At 24.5% G+C, this 20010-nt stretch overlaps 3 protein-coding genes across 9 annotated transcripts; 2 read left to right on the top strand and 1 right to left on the bottom strand.

Moving 5' to 3' along the window:
• Nucleotides 1-203: 203 nt before the first annotated feature.
• Nucleotides 204-14262, bottom strand: LOC114123976 (folylpolyglutamate synthase, mitochondrial). Of its 5 annotated transcripts, none has more exons than XM_050203537.1 (9): nucleotides 13791-14262; nucleotides 3914-3994; nucleotides 3544-3807; nucleotides 3232-3368; nucleotides 2962-3145; nucleotides 2680-2827; nucleotides 2129-2354; nucleotides 1810-1949; nucleotides 204-1351 (listed from the first exon to the last, which is right to left on the bottom strand). In XM_050203537.1, exons 2-9 carry the CDS (start codon nucleotides 3980-3982, stop codon nucleotides 1131-1133), a joined length of 1389 nt encoding a protein of 462 aa, XP_050059494.1. In that variant the 5' UTR covers nucleotides 3983-3994; nucleotides 13791-14262; the 3' UTR covers nucleotides 204-1130. The 5 variants fall into 5 exon arrangements, with proteins under 5 accessions (XP_050059494.1, XP_027842930.2, XP_027842929.2 ...); XM_027987129.2 differs by having other exon boundaries at nucleotides 3544-3790; nucleotides 3894-3994; nucleotides 13791-14261; XM_027987128.2 differs by lacking the exon at nucleotides 13791-14262 and adding an exon at nucleotides 5999-6142.
• On the top strand, nucleotides 6486-10248 carry LOC114123977 (histone-lysine N-methyltransferase SMYD3). Of its 2 annotated transcripts, none has more exons than XM_027987130.2 (10): nucleotides 6486-6635; nucleotides 6728-6880; nucleotides 7632-7803; nucleotides 7902-7971; nucleotides 8036-8163; nucleotides 8529-8705; nucleotides 8787-8978; nucleotides 9054-9174; nucleotides 9264-9426; nucleotides 9844-10248. In XM_027987130.2, the coding sequence occupies exons 2-10, from the start codon at nucleotides 6765-6767 to the stop codon at nucleotides 10046-10048; spliced, it is 1344 nt and encodes a 447-aa protein (XP_027842931.2). In that variant the 5' UTR covers nucleotides 6486-6635; nucleotides 6728-6764; the 3' UTR covers nucleotides 10049-10248. The 2 variants fall into 2 exon arrangements, with proteins under 2 accessions (XP_027842931.2, XP_027842932.2); XM_027987131.2 differs by having other exon boundaries at nucleotides 6487-6631.
• On the top strand, nucleotides 10624-19743 carry LOC114123975 (FHIP family protein GJ17503). Of its 2 annotated transcripts, XM_027987124.2 has the most exons (14): nucleotides 10624-10764; nucleotides 11246-11430; nucleotides 11874-12128; nucleotides 12190-12583; nucleotides 13554-13595; nucleotides 16441-16611; nucleotides 16802-16995; nucleotides 17056-17198; nucleotides 18123-18228; nucleotides 18282-18427; nucleotides 18503-18681; nucleotides 18783-18942; nucleotides 19022-19124; nucleotides 19219-19743. In XM_027987124.2, exons 1-14 carry the CDS (start codon nucleotides 10645-10647, stop codon nucleotides 19328-19330), a joined length of 2310 nt encoding a protein of 769 aa, XP_027842925.1. In that variant the 5' UTR covers nucleotides 10624-10644; the 3' UTR covers nucleotides 19331-19743. The 2 variants fall into 2 exon arrangements, with proteins under 2 accessions (XP_027842925.1, XP_027842927.1); XM_027987126.2 differs by lacking the exon at nucleotides 13554-13595.
• The last annotated feature ends 267 nt before the right edge of the window (nucleotides 19744-20010 follow it).

Below are 20010 nucleotides of genomic sequence, written 5' to 3' on the forward strand. Positions count from 1 at the left end.
ACAAGTATTTTCAGCAACATTAATCACAAAAGTGACCACTGACCACTGTCAGTATCAACAAATTTTATTAAATTAGTTTTAGCTACAAAATGATACTAAGTTCAGTGTGAATAGTGATAAGGAACCGCGCAAGCACACAATTAGACTAATTATAATATACACTTATCAGTATTGTTATAGTTGGATTTAACAGACAACACAAATTAGTAAGTACATTTTTATTAAAACAATACGGGTTTTTGTTAATACAAATTTTCAAACAATAGATAAAAGTGCCACTTGATACTTTTTGAGTACTCTTTTCCAAGTGTTTAATTTTATAATATTTTACTTATAAAGTTGTAAAATTACATTCGTTCAAACATTGTATTACCAATTACCATCACTTCAATTAGAATCTAAAATTTAATACATATGTTTTGGGCTTTTGGCTAACAATGAAGCAAATCATTTATGATTGATATTTTATGTAAGCACGTTTTGATTATGTTATTTACATTTAACATATTATGTTGGTGTATATCAGTCATAAGTTATTATTTAAGTTCATAACACATATATTTTAAATTAAATTAAAAAACAAATTTGATTAAGAATGAAATTTTTTCTTTTAATTACAATAATTGTAGTTAAAACTATTTTTAAATGGTAACAAAAACTTAAAATATATTTGAGCATTTTATTATTTTATTATAATTCAAGATAATATAAAAAATTATTAACTATAAAAATTTCCCAAGATATTAAATAGTAGATAGATAAAATATTTAAAAAATATAACAGAGCTCTTAAAAATTTTAAAATAAAACATTCAGTATGCTAATTAATTGGAAAGTATTATGGTCTCCCTTTTTAAAGGATTAACAAATACATTGTTTAAACAAATATTGAAGGAAAATTGTTTCTTATTAACTTTCCAATTGATGAACACATATCTGTGTTTTGTGGACTACATATTTATATAATCACATCAATAATTAAATAGTACAGTCTATGCTAAATACACAAAAAGTAACAATTTGTAGTTTAAAATATAATTTAACATACTGTGTAATACTTAGGAAATTTTTACATTTGATCATTAATAATAACTAATATTTTATAGAATTGATTTATTTATAATATAAGTATCAAGATTGGAGAACTTCTAAAACTCCTCCAACAAGTTTTAATGAACCAGTTACTAAAACTTGAAAGTTTATATTTTTTTCAGAAGAGCTGCAATTTTTAACATGCTCTACAGTTTCTTGTATTGAATTAAACACTTCTACATCACAAATATCTATAGAATTTTTCATATTATAACATTTAACTAATTGTTCTTCGTAATTGAAATTCATATCAACAGTATCTGAAATAAATAATAATAACAATAATAAATGTAAGTTATTGAATTATCTAGAGTTTAATACATCTTTGTGAATTTTTAATGTAGGTATGTATTTTGTGATTAAGGACTACACATTTTAAATGAGACTATAGTGACAATTTACATAAAAATTGATTCATAGAATATTTAATGTTTATATACGTAACCTAGTATTAGAGTATTAGAGGCGACCTAACAAAAATTAGGTCAATCTGGTACAAACACATTTACCAATCCAAGTTATTAACTAGACTATTAAAAACAAAAATATAACTAATACTGTTTTGGGTAAAAAACTCTAAATAATGATTAGGAAAAAAAATTTATAGTATTTTATTTAACAGTTATTTTTAATTTATTCCAAAGCCATCATAATTAGCTAATGTTATTAGTTGACTCCTATGCCAAACCATTATAAATAGTATAATTAAAATAGATACCTGGACGATGTTTATTAATTGATGTGACTATTGGACATAACAAAACTACATCAATTTTGTTTTCAGATAATAGTGTTTTTAAAAATGTAGAGTAATCTCTTAATGCTGTGACATTAAATATTAAAATATTTTTTATATTCCTGAAAATAAAAATAAAATTAAACATTAATATGTATAAAATATATTTTTTCATAATATTAGTTGATACAATCCAAACAATTTGGTAGGCTTAAAGTTTAAATTTATTTAAATACAACCAATATACTTAATTAACCAATTGTTGACTTAGTAAAAACAATTTTTTGTTATTTTAACTTACAGTTGCGATTTTGGACAAACATTTTGATACCATTTACTACATAACTGAATACTCTCAATTGTATGGGCTCCATCCAAAAAAAATGATAAATTGGGTGTTATATTTAAAACTTGATTGCGACCAAGCCACTTAACATCCCTTAATGCTTGTTTATCTTGTTTATTAATTTCCCAGATTGGAGCTTGTTTCATACCACTTAATCCAATTTTGCATTCCTTTAACCAGTCTAGAACAAATTCCAAATAGTTTTTAACATATCTTATTTTAATCACATAAATAAAATAATTGCCTATGTAACATAAAGATTTACAATCTGTCAAATTTAAAAATACTCCCTTCTATTAGTTACTAAATTAGTTACTAAATACTTTATATTAATAGTTACTTAGTATTAAATTGTTTCAATCTTCACAATCTATTCCAAATAATTAAAAATTATTTAAATTTTTTTAGAAGAAATATATTTTTTTTTATACACTTTATTATCACCTACTTACTACATGAAACAAATTTAACTACTATTGTAGAAACATAATAGTTATAATACTAACCGTGTTTATTGTTACGATTAATCCATGCATTAGCCAGTTGAATAGCAAGTGAAGCATTTATCTCTTGTGGTGTACTTAAAACTCCTAATTCTGAAGTATTTTCATACCAATTGTACTTGTTGAATGGCGGAGCTTCCAATAATGTTGTCTAAAATAATAACAAGTAAATATCAAATTTTTATTAGTAGTTAAGTTCATAATATGACGTCTGTTAATTTAAATAAATAAAATAATTATAAATTATTTGTTAAAATACAGATATAATGGAAATAATCTACTTACTTGCTTTTCAATACTACGCTCAATTAAGATTTGATGTGTTTCTTTAGGTTGATTATTAGCGACAATTGTAACAGAATTTGGCTTCATAATTCCACTTTTTTGCCAAGCAATTTCTTGTAAAGTATTTCCAAGTACAGTTGTGTGATCAAATCCTAATGATGAAATTCCAACGACAGATGTTTTTCTATAATTATTCATGAATTATTTCTCAAAAAAATAACAATAAATAAATAATAAATATTTAAGTAATAATTAACTCGTAATACACACCTTAATATATTTGTACTATCGTATTCACCACCAATTCCAGTTTCTATGATTGCAACATCCACTTTTTCATTAATAAACATTTTATATGCCATAACAGTCAAAAACATGAAATAAGCTGGTAATTCTTCTCCATCATTCTAAAATAATAAGAAAATTTAATCCATAAAATAATATATTCAAAATAAGTTAGTGATATAATTTATTTGTTTTTTTATTTATTTATAATTCAAATAATTTAATTTATTAACAGTTAATACTTAAGTAGTTTAGTTTTTTAGACAAAAAAAGATTTAAAATAAAAAAAAAACTTACTCTCTTTGATAATAGTGTATTGTAAACACTCCAAAAATAAAACACAAACTTATCATCAGAAATGACTTTTCCATTAATTCGAAATCTTTCCTTGACAGAGATTAAATGTGGAGAAGTAAATAAGCCAATACGATAACCTTTATACAACAACAATTGTTCACAAAATACACATGTGGATCCTTTTCCTTTTGTCCCAGCCACATGAATAACAGAAAGCTTGTCCAAATCTTCATGACTCACACCGCATCTATTTTCATTTATAGCCTTCAGAACAATTTATATTAGCTACCAACACCAAGTTAAATCTACTAATTTGTACTTAAACATTTTTAATAGTTTTAACTAATTACCTATTTAAAAATGTGTTCACCTGTCCTAATTTTAAATTCCCTGGATGACGAGTTAACTTAGAAGTAAAGCTTTGCAAAGAGTTCAACATTTTGACTGCATCCTATAAGAATTTTGAATTTAAATAATATCATAATTATTTATTACAATAAACATAGTTTGATACTCAATAAATTTGATAAGCCAAATTTAATGGTTACCTGTATTATATTAATATAGTTATAAGAATTGATTTTTACTAGACAATTACTTAACTTACTATGATAGCTTAAATTTAATTATAGTAGAAACTAGTTGTAATGACATATTGAGTGTATAGACCTTAGATTAAAAGTCCCTGTAAAACTTCTATATGGAGTTACATATTGTCTCACAAAAAAAGATACCGTTTTGCACATGTAGACTGTGGACCACAGACCACCTGTGTCATGGTGCACCACTAGATTGGGAAAGCTCGAGACAGCTTGGTAGTAAGTTATTTTTTCCCAATCTGGTGGTGCGCCATGACACAGGTGGTCCGTGGTCCACAGTCTACATGTGCAAAACTGTATCTTTCTTTTGTGAGACAGACTATAGACTCCTATTATTGGTTATAATGACAAACAGTTATTATAACCTATTTTCCTTGGTCCCTTGAATGTCATTATAAACGGTTTCTACTATAATTTAAATTATACATTTACTATTTTCCCTTTGCTACAAGTGCTACAACAATATAGCTGTTATATATGTATACAATTCTGGTAAAATTTTAAAATCTCCAATTTATAAAACCATAGTTCTTTTAATGAATATCCCTCAGATCAATAACTAATGTCCTATTGTACCTATATTAGTAATTAGTAACCCAACCTTAAAAATAAAACTAAATATAATATTATCTCCTAACATGGGCTAAAATTGTACTAGCAATACAATAAAAAATTACATTTTTATTCAAAGCTGAACTTTAGATAAACTTAAATATTATTTGTATACCTATATATTCCCTGTTCAGTAATATCAATAGATATTTCCTCTACCTACTTGTGTTATTTAATGTTATTTAATATTACTAGGCATTATGATTAAATTTACTTAATGTATTAATAACTTGGTAAGTAGACACATTAAAAAAATAAAATCTAAGTAATAATGTGTTATTTAAGTCTATCTTAATTTGATACATAGTATCAATTTGACTTTTTTATATATTTGTCATACTAAAATAACAGGTAACTAATTTCAACAAAAAAATATTAAAATATGCTTTCATATAAAATATTAAAATGGAAGAAAATTAACAACATATTGTAAAAACTACTAATTTTTATAAAATAACAGAGTTAAAAATTATGCTGAAATTGCTAACATTTAACTATTAATAATTAAATGATACTTTATTGAATTTTTTAATCTAGGTACTGGTTAATAAATTATACTTGAAAACAAATATTGTACTGATTTAAATAAAAACTGAACAATTATAGTTTTAACAAATTTTAAAAGCCATACAAAATGTATCCAACACAACATTAATTGATGTGCAGCAATTCAATTTAATGAAAATTATCAAAATTATGCATAGGAGATACAAGTGGTTTTGGTACCTTAAGAAATTGCTAAGGACATTAAATCAAGAAACTTGGAAATTTAAGCAAATAGGTAAAAGTTTTAAATGATTGTGATATTTTGTTTTTATTTTAACGAGTTGCGAGGATTTAATGTTGAAACACAATAATATTATAATTCTATCACCACTTTCAAAATAAACAGACATATCCCCATTCTAAACTAACAATTAAGTTAAAAAAATAAAAAATACATTAATATATTGTACACACTACACAAGGACGTGGTGATTATTTAAATATTCTGTAGTTATAAAAGAGCGTCTCCAACAGGTGTCATACTTATCAATTGAACAATCATATTAATGATTTAATATATATATGCGTGTGTGTGTTGTCGTGTTCACGGTGGTAATGTGACAAATACAAAACATATAAATATATACTATTTGCGACTAAAATATCACGTGCTAGTATCAAGTGTGCTACCCACACCCGTGACGTATATATATATATATATAATGTTAATAAGAAATAAAAAAATTTGTTTTTCTTACGTCGTAGGAATTCGAACCAACGTCGTTATTATTTAAACTCATTTTTCTCCTTTTAATAGCACCAAAAACGTTTGAACAGATACTTTTCAAAAGCTTGCAATTGTTGACGCAAACCGCGGACATTATACGCAACACTGTATTATATTTTATGATGCACTTAACAGGAATCTAGAGTAGTAATAGTAGTAACAGGAAATATAATATTATTGCGAAAGAAATAATGAGATCACTCGACGGATGCTCTTGAATCGATGCAAATTGCGTTAGAAAAAAAGGGCGGGACTCGTTATAGGTTATGGAAATAAATAATGTTATTTACTTAGGTACCTATCTTAAATACATCGCTCTAAATGTATTATCGGCCTTTTGAGTTCCGTCATTTTAGGAAACCGCGGTACGCCGATTTGAACATTAGATTATTATTATCATCATCACTCTTCTCGTATATATAATTATATATAATATAGATCCATATTTATTTTCGTACGGGGACATCGGAGTGTCGGACATCGTCGCCTCGTCCGGTGTGCGACTGTGCAATATAGCAATATATTCTATTATTTTAGTAATAGGTATTACCACAGACTACAGTGGCGTGAACCGACAAAGTACATTGACGAGTTGCCCAACACGGTCGGTATGTTATAACATTGTACACTACACTTCGAACACAGTTTTTATACGATCTTGACATTCAAGTAGGAAGAATTATTATTATTTGTTTATTAGTTACACTCAAGGCTTGTTGTACGCCGATTGACCGATTATGGACAAAAAAAGAAAATTCTTTCGAAAAGGCGATACGATTTTTACCGATAAACCGTTCGTTCACGCACTAAAGTCTACGTACAAAAATGAAAAATGTGATTATTGTTATTCCGAGTAAGTACATTATCTTATATAGGATCTTATACTAGGATGTTGAGATCTTCAAAATTTAAATTCACGACACATATTTATTATATTTAATAGTTTAATACTACCTTTCCCATATTGACTACCCCTAAGGTAAATCAAATTATGTTCACAAATAAACCATTACACTATAAAAAGCTTATGATTGATTATGATAATTATTAACATTTTCAAACAACTTATAATATGAATATAAAAATAACATTTATGTATTTTTTCATTATTCAGATTCTATTAAATACTGGACATCTTAATATTTTACTAAAAAATAGTACAATCATGTATTCCTATTCTTGTTTAATACCTCGTTTAATACCCAATCTGAATACCCTACCGCATACTGAGTATGCTATTTACTAATATTAATACTCTTATACAGTGCCGTAACTAGAGGTGGCGGCATGGACACTTTCCAAGGGCGCAGTAATGTAGGGGCGCATTTGAGTTAAATAAAAATGTTTTTTTTTTTGTAACTTGGTTTTGATACTCGATTATTTAAAAAATATGACAGTATTTTGATTAACACGTAAAAATGTAATATTATTATATTTATATAAAAAATATAGACACCTATGAAATAAAACAAAAATAAGTGCTAAAATAAAATTCGCCAAGGGCATCACGGAGGGTAGTTATGGCACTGCTCTTATAATATATAACAAGTATTAAAATATTTATGTAATTATAATAATTCCATCATTATGCGATTAAACTTTAGGGAGACTCTGTCTAGATGTTCAGGGTGTCAATACATCCTTTACTGTAATCGTACATGCCAGAAGCTATCCTGGACTGAACATAAGCGAGAATGTTCTAGACTGAAAAAAATTTATCCTAAAATACTACCAGATGCTGCACGGATTATGTCAAAAATACTAATCAAGCTTAAGGTTGTAATATATGTTCACAAATAGTTAATATGTTATGTTATTAGTAAAAACTGCAAATAGTATTAAAAAATATCTATTTTATAATATATATTATGTAGAATGGAGGTAGTACAGAAAAAGGTTACTACACATCTATTCGTTATAGAACATTCAAGGATCTTATGTCACGTAATATAAATTTTTCACTTAATATTGATTATAATTTATAACTCATCAATATGTATTATTTTAGATTATCCTAATTTAAAAAATGATGATCATCGATTAGAACATTTCTCTTCATTATGTGGAGTATTGAAAGAATACATGGGCGAAGCAAATCTTCCTAATCCTATTGAATTACTTGGAATTTACGGTCGGGTGAGTAGAATAAAAATGTTTTTAAAATCGGTAAATAATGGAAACAACATAATGTACAAGTTAAAGTGTTAAGTAATTGTTGATATGACAAATATTAAAAAAAAAAAAAACTGTAAAAAGTATATTTTATGTATTTTTTCTGGCCACTACCAAGTAAAAACTTAACTATTTTTATACTTCATCAAATTGTAAGTTTGGTATAATTTCATGTTTTATTTATTCAATTTGATTACGCTTACAATTTTTTATTTTTATGTTCTGTGTTTATTATGTGTACTTGTATATTATGTAGATTGATAGACTGGTATGAATTTTCAAAGTTTGATGATTTGAAATTATAATTAAAGAATTGTTTCTGTTTATAGATGTGCATTAATGCATTCAATATATTGGATAACAATTTGAACACTATCGGAACTGGAATATATTTAGCGGCTTCAGTAATAAATCATTCATGTGTACCTAACGCAACTGCAACATTTGATGGCACTACATTAAGAATTGGTGCTATAACGGATATCGAACATACTGATCCAGAATTGGTAACAAATAATACCTCGAATAATACTAATTCTAATATACTTAAAGTTATTACCAACTATAAATATTAAACCCAATTTTAGCATGTATTTATATCATATTTGGAACTTATGCAAACTACTTCAGAAAGAAGAAGTGAATTACAAAACAATTATTACTTTTTATGCGAATGTAAACGTTGTATAACAAATTATGAGCAAAATTTTGTGAACTCAATGATTTGTGGCAATTCTGATTGCCAGGCTGCAGTTCCTATGAAAAACAAACGTAAAGAGGTGTGTTTTATTTTGATTAATCTAGTTTGAAAAAAAAATATATATTTTTTTTTTGTATTTGCACTTGATTTTTAGATTTTGGATTCAATTAGTTGTTCTAAGTGCATGGAAAAAATCAGTGAAGATAAAATTAAAACCTTTTACGATGTAACTGATTTCACTGAATTTCAATTAAGTAAAATGAAAGATATTGGTTGTATCCTTTTTATAATTGTTATTTATTAATTCATTTTACGTAATTGTTTGTGTAAAACAAGTGTGAAGAAATTCCATTGACTATTTTAGATCTTGATGTTTGTAAAATGTGTCTAGAGAAACAAAATGGTATTTTTCATCCAGACAACATTAACCATGTTAAAATATTAGACTTGGCTTTTGAAAGTGCTATAAAAATGGAGCAATGGAAAGAAAGTTTGAAGTATGGAAATCTTTTGATTGATGGATATAGGTACATCATTATTTCATTAATTTAATATTAAAGCTTAATATATTATATGCATAGTTTATTTATATTGACAATTATTCATTTAATTGTTCATAAAATATTGTAAAATTAAGAGAAAAAAATATTCAAAATATAATTAATTACACAATTTTAAAATCTTGACAGAATTTGTCGGTCTTAAAAATTATAACAACTGTAAAATAAATTATGTTTCTTCAGTATTGTATAACAAAAAATAACTTCTGATATGTTCAAATGAATCAAATGATTGTCTAGAATATTATGGATTACAATTGATTATCTTGCATTATTAATAATATAGTCTTTTTTTGTTAAAATCTATTAGGAACCCACCTTAGTTTATACCATTTTTAATACAATAATTTAAGTGATTTTTGGTTTTTATATTTATGTTTTCAGGGTTTATTATGGTGATTGTCATCCGTCTTTAGGTATTCTCTACATGAAACTATTTAAATTATGTACCATTGTTGAAAATTCTGAATCAGCTGTACAGTACTTGAAAGAAGGAATGGATATCTTAAAAATCACACATGGAGAAGACCATAGCTTATATAAAAATGAAGTTGTTCCATATTATAAAGATTTAGTTCAGTATTTTTAAACATTAAATAATAATTTATATATTTGTCATCAAATTGATTCTTTATAGTTACTAGTAATTAGTATTAATATGTGTGTGCTTAAAATTTTAAATGTTAATTTTACGTTATCGTGTCTTGTCACTATTGTTATCATTATTATTGTTTACCATATAACCAAAATATACTCATACCCAAGGTGAATGTATCCACCTTGCTCATACCATGTTTCAAGTCAATATAAATTGATAACATTTATACTATCATAACACTTTTTCAGATAATGGTACAATTGACAAATTGTGTAAAATGAATCTGTTTGCACCTCTAATATTCTAATCTTTCTTTTTGTCAGTATTCTAAATACTGTACATGTTAATAAAATGTAAATTAATCCCTTATAAAATGTTCCTAAACAATAAACATGGTTTTTTTTAATTGCCGCTGTTTGATATTTTTAATGTGATTAAAGTATACTCTATGTTTTAATAAAATGGTTTGTGTTTACCATACTTTTTGGTATTTTAATTTATTAATTGTTAATTCTGTTTATGCCTATTAATTTAGTATATTATGTTACATACATATTTAAGTATTAAATACATATGATGCTTATAATATGAGTTGGTTTAAGCGAAATAAAGGAATTGAAAAAACTGACGATCTTGATTTGTCTGCATGTTTTGATAGTTTTAATAAACATTGGCAACACACCTTTGAAATAATTGATCGATATCAAGTGAGTTTCTTTTATTTTTTAGTAATTAGTAATTAGATTGTTTTCAATCATTCCATTAATTAGTTTATGATATAGTGATACAAGATTATATATAATCTGGTATATGGCATGTTGTATTATAAATGCATATCTATATTGAATAACTGAAATTCATTTTCTAGTTCGATAGATTTTAGCATTTTTGAATACATAATCCAATACTTTTATGTGAATTAAGAAAAAAATTAGCATACAATCTGTATTATTTTTTTTTTTTTTTTTTATGGTATTCTAAATCAACTCAAGAATATGTAATTCACCTAGTGTTTAGTGTATTGATATTAATTATGAATTCAATTACCTATTGTAAAAACTTATATAAAAATAAGTAAAATGTATTTAATTTAAAATAACCACATTTTACTCTTACATATAAACCAGTGTTGAATAATATCTATGTATTTATAGTTTATAAAATGATACATTAAAACTTATTTTTTAGACTGGAAAAGGTGTTATTAAGAATGATGATATTGTAGCCGTCATAAATCATTTAAATCAATTAATAAAGCTATTGTTACTTGACATACAATCAGCCAAATCTACCAATCAGTCGCGATGTTTTGAATACTTTTTGAATAACCAATTACTAGAAAAAATATACTCATGGAGTTTAAAAACAGACCAGTAATTGTATTTTATTAAATTATTTTATTGTTTTTTATAGTATTAGTTTTTAATTGTATTAATCACTAGTGTTTTATTGATACATTACATTTGTAAATTTTTGAAAGAGTTAATGAAAATGTTTAAAACCAAAAAGTTGTCTCTTGATCCATGGTATTTTAAACTTAATTTTATTATTATTATTTTTATCAAATTATTACATAAACAGACTATAATTTTATTTATCAATTTAATTTAATATATCTTACTTATGTAGTGACTTATGGATCTATGAAAGACAAGATATTTTTAACGTAAATATTTTATTCATCAAAACTTTTTTGTAGCTGATTACAAAACACAAATGATTTTTATTTTATACAATTCATACTTTTAAAAATTACTTAATGTATCAATCTAAATAAATTATTTTTAATTCATAACTTTTTTTTTTGTATTTTTAGATTCCAAAACCGTTTAAAACTGGAACAACTAAAAGTTTATGGAGTTCTTCTATCAGAACTTCGAGGACATCAATTTCTTTCTGATGATTCTATATTAAATCCTTTAATTTTAATATTAAACTCATATGATGGTGATTGCTTGTCTGTAGAAATTGAAAAACACTTGGTTACAGTTTTAAGACAGTTTTGTGTAGTTCTTTCTCATCAACCAAATATATTATGCAATGTTTTAAAAGAGAACTCTATAAATTCAAAGTAAATATTCTTTGTTGTACTTATTTTTCAAATTAATTTGAATATTGTGATATACATTTAGATGTGTTATATTGTCATTATTGATGGCATTCATACACCGTGATGGATCAATTGGCGAAGAAGCTCGTGATGCCTTATTGATATTTGTGTCATTATCTCGTCAAAATGATACACTAGCTAATATCATAACATCGAAATCAAATGTGAGTCCTGTATTGGCAACTGGTTTAAGTGGTCTATATTCAGTGTTGCCTCGAAAATTAGATTTTGAAAATGATTGCTACAGACTGAGCCCAAAAAATATAGAAGATGTACCAGAACTAAGTAATTTTTTAGCTTCAGTAGAATTGTGTAATGCTGTTGCTAAAATATGTCACAAAACTGTGTATGATCAACTTTTGGATTACTTATATCATGGGTTCTTACTACCAGTTGTCGGGCCGGCACTAATGCAGGTACACTTAAAATTACACTTTTTGTACAAAATTACTTTTATATAAACTATAGAATTTTATATTATTGTGATTTTAAAAGAAGATAATTTTAAATATCTAAATTTTCTGAATCTTATCTATATATTGTATAATATTATAATAGCTTTTTATAGACAAATCAGAAGTATTGGGAATTTGGTATAAAACAAATATCTAAATTTTTCTATAGCTTTTTTATTTAAATTTGGTGGATCAAGAAATAATTATTTGTAGGAATACCAACGTAACTTTTATAGTTCTTTTTTTAAATAAAATAACATTTTGAAAAGCTTTTCTTAATTATTATTATATTTACCTACATCATATGTGGTATTAATTTTAATTAAATAGCTACTAACTAATATGGTAATGTTTAATACTAACAAAGTTAATGATAGCTTAAGTTTTTGTTGTTAATCATTATTTTAGTTACAAGAACAATAAACTCAACTAAATACTTATTAAATTAATATTTTAGTATTTTAATTATTATATATATTATGACTATTGGTCATAAAGTAATAAATCTTTAATCATAAATCTTTCTGCTTATTCATAAATATTAAGCATAGAAACTAGAATCAAAATATGTACATTATAGTAAAGAATATATTGCATAATTTATAATATTCTGAATATAAAACATTAAAAAGATTACATGGATAAAATAACTAAATTGATAATTAAAATCGTAAAAATCTATAGTCAATAAAAAATGATTGCAGATGCAAATGAATAATTAGTATAATATACTAACATTTCTCATTATAATAATTCATAACTTACATTTATATTAACACATTACTCCTTCCCCCTTTTTTTGCTTAATAAATAAATAAACAAAAACAAATTAATGCACTTTACATTTATAGCAATTAGCAATCATTAATCATTTTGTAATTAGCTTTGAAGACTTAAAACACTTGTTCAAATTATGTTTTATTCTGTTTAGGACTTTGAAAATAACTGCGGTATCAATACACATTTATCGCGGGTAAAATTTATTTGATGTGGTTATGGCTCTTTGCATGTACAAAATTAAAGATTAGACTATTGAATTTTTAATTTTATTTATTAATATCTTTAACAGCTTTAACAACTAAGATTATTAGTTAACTAAAACTTAAATCAAATTATACTATTTTTAATTTTTAACTTAATTTTATATTAAGGAAAAATGTAAAATTACTTGTTTTCATTGTTGAGTTGTGCATGTTGCAGTGAGGCAAGGTTACTGATGATTTTACATGCTTTGGTATATTTTTGGTATTTGGATATTGAGTAATTTATTGTTATGCATGATAATGTTTAATTTTTGAAGGTTAAAATGTATTATTTAACATATAAACAATATTCAACAATCTATATAACGTTTTATTTATTATTTATTAAGAGGACATCTTACCCATATAATGTGTTATCTTTGTCGTATAAATATGTAAAAATGTAAATTTACATATCATCAAATTTCATTAAAAGGTTACAATATATTCTGTGGTTTGTTGAAAATGTTATTTAGATATTTTAATTTAGAAACAAAGTTTGATAATAGGACAAAAGACATTCTAATATTAAAACTAATGAAGCTAAATGAGAATTTCTAAACATAATATGGCTATGTTATGAACTTGTAAGACGAACACATTGTATTATTCAGATCAAAAGTCCTCTTAATTTTTTTATACATTAAAAAGAAATTTAAATACAAATTAAATAAATACACAATGATTAATTTATTGAAAAATCAAATATATTTCTTAAAACTAAACTAGGAATGTAGAATTATACAAAAAAAAAAAATAGCATAATCTTAAGTAGTCTGATATCCATTTTTATTTCTTTTATTTTTTAATCTCATATGTTTTTTTTAAACATGCTTCACAGTACTGCTGTAGACACTCATTTCATATTTTTATCTTATCAAGTTGTTTTAAAAAAAATAAATTAATAAACTTGTATAAGAAAAATATGAAGTATGTGTTTTTGTACTTAATACCTCAATATTATAGGTATCTAACTACCTAAGTATCATTGATATCATAGTGTTTTAAAAAGCTTGAAGATTTATTTTACATTTTGTATATTGAATATTGATATTAAATATTAATAATAAATTTGATATAAATAAGTAAATACCTTCATGCAATTTTTTTTAAAACACTCGATATATTCTATTTCACTGTGGTCCCAGAGTTCAAGATTCAGAACTATATTAATATATTATAAAATTTTGATATAAATTCTACATTTGTTATGTAGTCTTAAATTAATATTAACCTATTAATGATATATTAGTATAGGTATCTATGTATCATCAGTATGATATCAGTAAGGATATGCATTTAAATTTTATTCATAAAAGTCATCATTTTAAATTCTTAGCAACTCTTATGAAAGTATTGATTGTACAATAATATGCTTTTTATTCATTTTTTTAACTGACGCTTTTTCTGTTGTACAAAATTTTCTAATCATCAACTTCAAATTAGGTCTGATAGTAAATTGGATCTTTTGTGGGTTATAAGTGGAGATTTTTCAGTACTTTAATAAACAATTGAAGAAATAAAATAAAATGTTAGATTGTCTGCTAAGAATTGTTTTTAATCACATACAATAATTTATCTTTGAATTCAAATTAATACATTCATTACTTATTTTGGACCTACTTAAAGGTTTTGGATTCTGAGTGATGAATGTATTGATTCTACAATGAAGGTTTTTTTTTTGCTTTTTTTGTGTCTGTATACACCATAACTTGTCATAATAATGCTTCAAACTTCAAGGTTAGTTTTCGATGGCAAGCTGAATATCGTTGGTGCATTATAGAGATCAAAAGTAAGAAGTTTCCAGCAGTTTTCAAAAAAATATTCGTCATAAATTTGACAAGTTTTTGTCAATAATTGAACTTCAAACGCTAATAAAAAAAAAATATTGTGTTATGTATTCTCATAATTTTTGAATAAATATAATGTATAAGATTAATTCATGAGGAATTTTGTTTTAAATTTTCAAATATTTTGATTTAGCCAAAAAAATTATTGAATTATAAAAAAACAAAACTCAACAAAAACGAATATTTCAAATTCCTATAAATAACCTTAAACTAAACAAAATATTTTGAAAATTACATTATCTAGAGAAAGTTCCAATCCAATTAACTGGTATAATTTTCAAGTATCTACAACTTATACTTTTTAAATAATAACAAATATTTAAAATCATTTGACATTTTAAAAAGAAATACTTAAAACATTCTAAATGCCAGAATATTTTGAAAATTAATTTAGATAATGCTAATATAAATATTTGGTGAACATATCAAATGTTTACAGTAATTCATATTTGAGTTACAACTATGTAAAAAATTGATTTTGTCAAAAACTGTTTTTGAGTAAAAATTACCTTTTTTCCCCGATTTCTTAGAAAACTTCTAAAAACTTTTTATTTTTTACCCCTATAATGCACCAAATATTCAATTTTCTATCGGAAACCACCCCTGAAGTTTTAAATTAAAGCATTATTTCATCACTTCGGTCAGAATCTAAAACAATTATTAATTATAAAAATGTTGTAATGTTTTTTTGTATAACAAATAATGAAAGGACTCTTATGCATGTATTATTTAATGCTTAAAAAATAGAACTATCTTATTTATGCAATAAAATGTTTATCTATTTCAAAGTTTTATAATTGTAAAACCTAATAATATGTGTTGTATATGATTTGATAATGTCAGACTTTATACAAAATGTGTGTAGATGTGATGTCCTAAAATATAAAAAAAATTACCAAAATTTAATTTGTTTACTTTATAATAATTTTTATTTTACTATTTTCAGGTGGCAGAAGAAGAAGTAGCTACAGCAACAGTATATTTAGATTTACTACTTCGTAGTGTAACTCATCCAGGACTTCTACAAACATTTGTAAAATTTGTTCTTTGTGAAAGATTTGAAAAAATAAAAATAATTGAATTGCTCATCAATCGAATTAATAACAAATCTTTCAAGGTATTCTATTAGCATATTGAACAATATTAAAGACCTAGTATTATCTAAATATTGATGTTTTTATTTTTGAAGTACTATTACATTTTTTGCTTATATTTTTAACTCATTGAATGTTTGTATAAAATATATCCATTCTATCAAAATATTTTTTAATATTTTTTACGTCTAAAAATTATTAAAAATTTCTTAGGTTTGTATTGCCACACTTGCTTTGATGGAAACAATTTTAGACTTAAACTGCGAGGATGTTATGTTGGAACTAGTATTCAAGTATTTAGTACCTTGCACACATATAATGCTTAGCCAACGTTCACGTATTAAACAAGTAGATTCATATTGTAAATCAGCTGACATATTTTTATCCTTAATACCGGATGTCTTCAAGTAAGTTATACAAATTTGATTCAATTTGATTTATTATTTTAAATTTGATTATAATTTTAGATATAGGAATGTTAATTCTCAAACTTTATACTCTGAATACCAAGGTTACTTGAATTATGCACGAATTAAGATAGCTGAATGTGCTATGGAAACTAAACACTGGACATATTTATATGATGGAGAAAATCCATCTCACACAATAGGTAATAGTATTTTAATTTATTTTTTTCTTTAACTAATGAACATTTTTAACATACAAGCATTGATGTTGTAAATCAAATATTTTTTTAGTTATAATTATTAGTGTCTAGATTTATATGTTTTTATACAGTGGTTTTCTGGATCGCGATCTCCCATTTTTTATTTTTTTTGTAATACGACCCCTTCAAATACAAATATTACTTTATTTATTAAAAATTTAATTAATTATAATACATAATTATTTAAAAACCCATTGATAAATTGATTATGTATAAAAAATACACAAATAAAATTTAAAAAACATACAATTTAAATTGTTATTCATGTGATAATAAGATACTTGAGCTGAACTTTTAATATTGTTGATTCCATATTAGGTTTTATATTAGAGACTGCTATTCTTAAGTTTGATTTTACATTAAATTTTTTCCAATATTTGTTTTTTATTATTGTAAGAGTTGAAAACACAAAATACATGTACTACCCAACACCTAGGTAGGAACTGATTATTTTAAATATTTACGACTGATATTTTGTTTGAAACTAAGTTTGATTTACTTTTTAAAGATTGATTTGTTGTACTTAAATATTGTTTTTAATAATTCAAAAAATTAAAAATTAAATTCATATGTTGACACATTTATTTTATTTTAATACAAATTCATAAATTGTATTATGCTTATTTGACAAGCGTATTAGATTTAATTTAATTTAGCATTAAGAGTAATAAGTAAATCCATTTCTTTAAGTTTTCATTTTAAAATAATACAATGTGTTAAGTTTTCTCAACCTATATTTTTTTGTTTAATATGTATCACTTCTAAAAATTTATGTTTTATGAACCTTAATGTAAAATAATATTCATCAAATCTATGTAACACCATCACTAATTAATTATTAATATAACAATATTATTTGGTTTTTAGTTGAAACTAAAACAATTGAAATGGAGAATGATCAAAATAGCATATTATCAGCTGATGATAGTTCAAGTGGATATGAAAGTTTCAAAGCCATGAAAGACATTGACAAGTATTGTTTGAAATTTTAAAGTTTAGAAAAAGATATATTTTTTTATTTTCTAGAATGCTTGGAAATGATGAGAATAGTAAACATGCTGATGAAATGTTATCAAACACTTCTTCACCATGTGGAAGTGATTCACCTACATGCTTTATTAGACAAACAACATTCAAAACAAAAGAACCATTTACGCAATATCCTTGTTTAGGTAAGATTTATTTGATTGTTATTTATCAGTCATTAGTTATTATTATACATACATTTTGAAATTTTTCATTTTTAGGTCCATTTCTCGAAGCACTATTTTCAAATCTTGAAAATTTGCCCGAACAAGATTTTCGGATAAATCTACGTCTGACTGCCGTCATGACTCGTTTGTCTATGTATAAAAAACCTTTAATTCAGTCATTGTTACTAAATCATTCTATGATCTTCCAACCTTGCATACGTTCTCTGTTTCAAGTAATTAATCGTTATCTAATACCATATAGATAGGATTAGTTTATTAATTTATTAATTCATTACCCAAAAATGTAAGACTTTTGCTAATTTTTCTCTTGTAGATATTGCGTTCTTTAAAACAAACTATAGAAACTAAATTAAGCGGTCGCATGGAAAAAGTTATAGAAGCTGAAGCATTTCTAATTGAACGAGAAAATAAACTGTGCAACACGCAATGCAATCGTTCTGTTAGTGAAAAGATTCCTGAACCATTTTCTAGAGGTATTAAATAATTTTGATAAATTGTCATTTACATAAGACCCATATATTGAAATACAATTTTGAATTTATTTGTTATTAGGGGAAACCAAACGACGTAGCATATCAGTAGCATTTGGAGCTATGTTTAGAAGAAATTCTGGTAACAAGGAAGCCATATTAGAATCAACAAGTAATGGTTACAGGTATAACCATTAATGCATTTTAAAACCAATGAGTTTTGTAATTCATCAACATCTAATATTGATTTTTTTTTTTATTATTAAAAAAAATAATTAGGTATTACAAAGAAAACGAAACTGAGTCCTTAGACTTACCAATAAATGCTATTATTTTAGCAGAATGGTTGAAGGAATTATCGGCCATTTGTCAAGAACACACAATTAGCTAGTTAATGTGCATAAATATAGGACATAGGTACAACATGAATTATATTATTATTAATATTACTCATATTATTAGTATATAGATATATTTTTTTTACTGTAAACTTAAAAGATTTTACCCTTTTGAAGTAATTAAATTGTTAACTCAAATATTTTGCTCAAACTAATTGTTTTAATTAATAGATCTGTGAATTGTTTTTTACTCATTTTTATTGTTAGTTGAAACTTGAATTAGATATTATGATATAATAATATTATATGAAATGAAGGAAAATATTCCGTCCATGTTTTAAATTTGCAATTATGAGAGTATTCATAACTTATGTCATGTATCCCCATCGCAACAGACTGCTGTACTTAAATTGGTACGTTCAAAGTTGATCTTCCAATTGAAATATTATATTATTTATTTAAAAACTTTTTGTTTTTTAATTTTAACATTAAAAGTCCATAATAAAAATTCAAATTTGTATTTTCATCTCGAGTTCAAATTTAATAACTATAAGTCTATATACTTCGAAACACACAAAATATGTTGTCTTCCTCCATAAGTACACTCATAGATCTTATAGACATTTAAATATAGATTAATCATTTTTGATAAACATTTAAAATTTCATTCTTTGCTTAATTTACTTTTGACAAAAATAAAATGTTTTTAAATATTTACATAACATGTTTATCA

The sequence above is a fragment of the Aphis gossypii genome, chromosome 1 (assembly GCF_020184175.1).
Source record: "Aphis gossypii isolate Hap1 chromosome 1, ASM2018417v2, whole genome shotgun sequence".
In the NCBI taxonomy this organism is placed as follows: domain Eukaryota; kingdom Metazoa; phylum Arthropoda; class Insecta; order Hemiptera; family Aphididae; genus Aphis; species Aphis gossypii.

Bases quoted from the DNA above. Each gene is read 5' to 3' on its own strand.
- LOC114123976 (XM_027987127.2), bottom strand. From the start codon at position 6,121: ATGTCCGCGGTTTGCGTCAACAATTGCAAGCTTTTGAAAAGTATCTGT. The intron at 3,146-3,231 runs GTGTGTATTACG...GAATAATTATAG, and splicing joins GATAGTACAAATATATTAAG to AAAAACATCTGTCGTTGGAA. The intron at 2,828-2,961 runs GTAAGTAGATTA...TTATTATTTTAG, and splicing joins AGCGTAGTATTGAAAAGCAA to ACAACATTATTGGAAGCTCC.
- LOC114123977 (XM_027987130.2), top strand. From the start codon at position 6,765: ATGGACAAAAAAAGAAAATTCTTTCGAAAAGGCGATACGATTTTTACC. The intron at 8,164-8,528 runs GTGAGTAGAATA...TTCTGTTTATAG, and splicing joins TACTTGGAATTTACGGTCGG to ATGTGCATTAATGCATTCAA. The intron at 9,427-9,843 runs GTACATCATTAT...TTATGTTTTCAG, and splicing joins CTTTTGATTGATGGATATAG to GGTTTATTATGGTGATTGTC.
- LOC114123975 (XM_027987124.2), top strand. From the start codon at position 10,645: ATGAGTTGGTTTAAGCGAAATAAAGGAATTGAAAAAACTGACGATCTT. The intron at 18,229-18,281 runs GTATTGTTTGAA...TTTATTTTCTAG, and splicing joins GCCATGAAAGACATTGACAA to AATGCTTGGAAATGATGAGA. The intron at 18,943-19,021 runs GTATTAAATAAT...ATTTGTTATTAG, and splicing joins TCCTGAACCATTTTCTAGAG to GGGAAACCAAACGACGTAGC.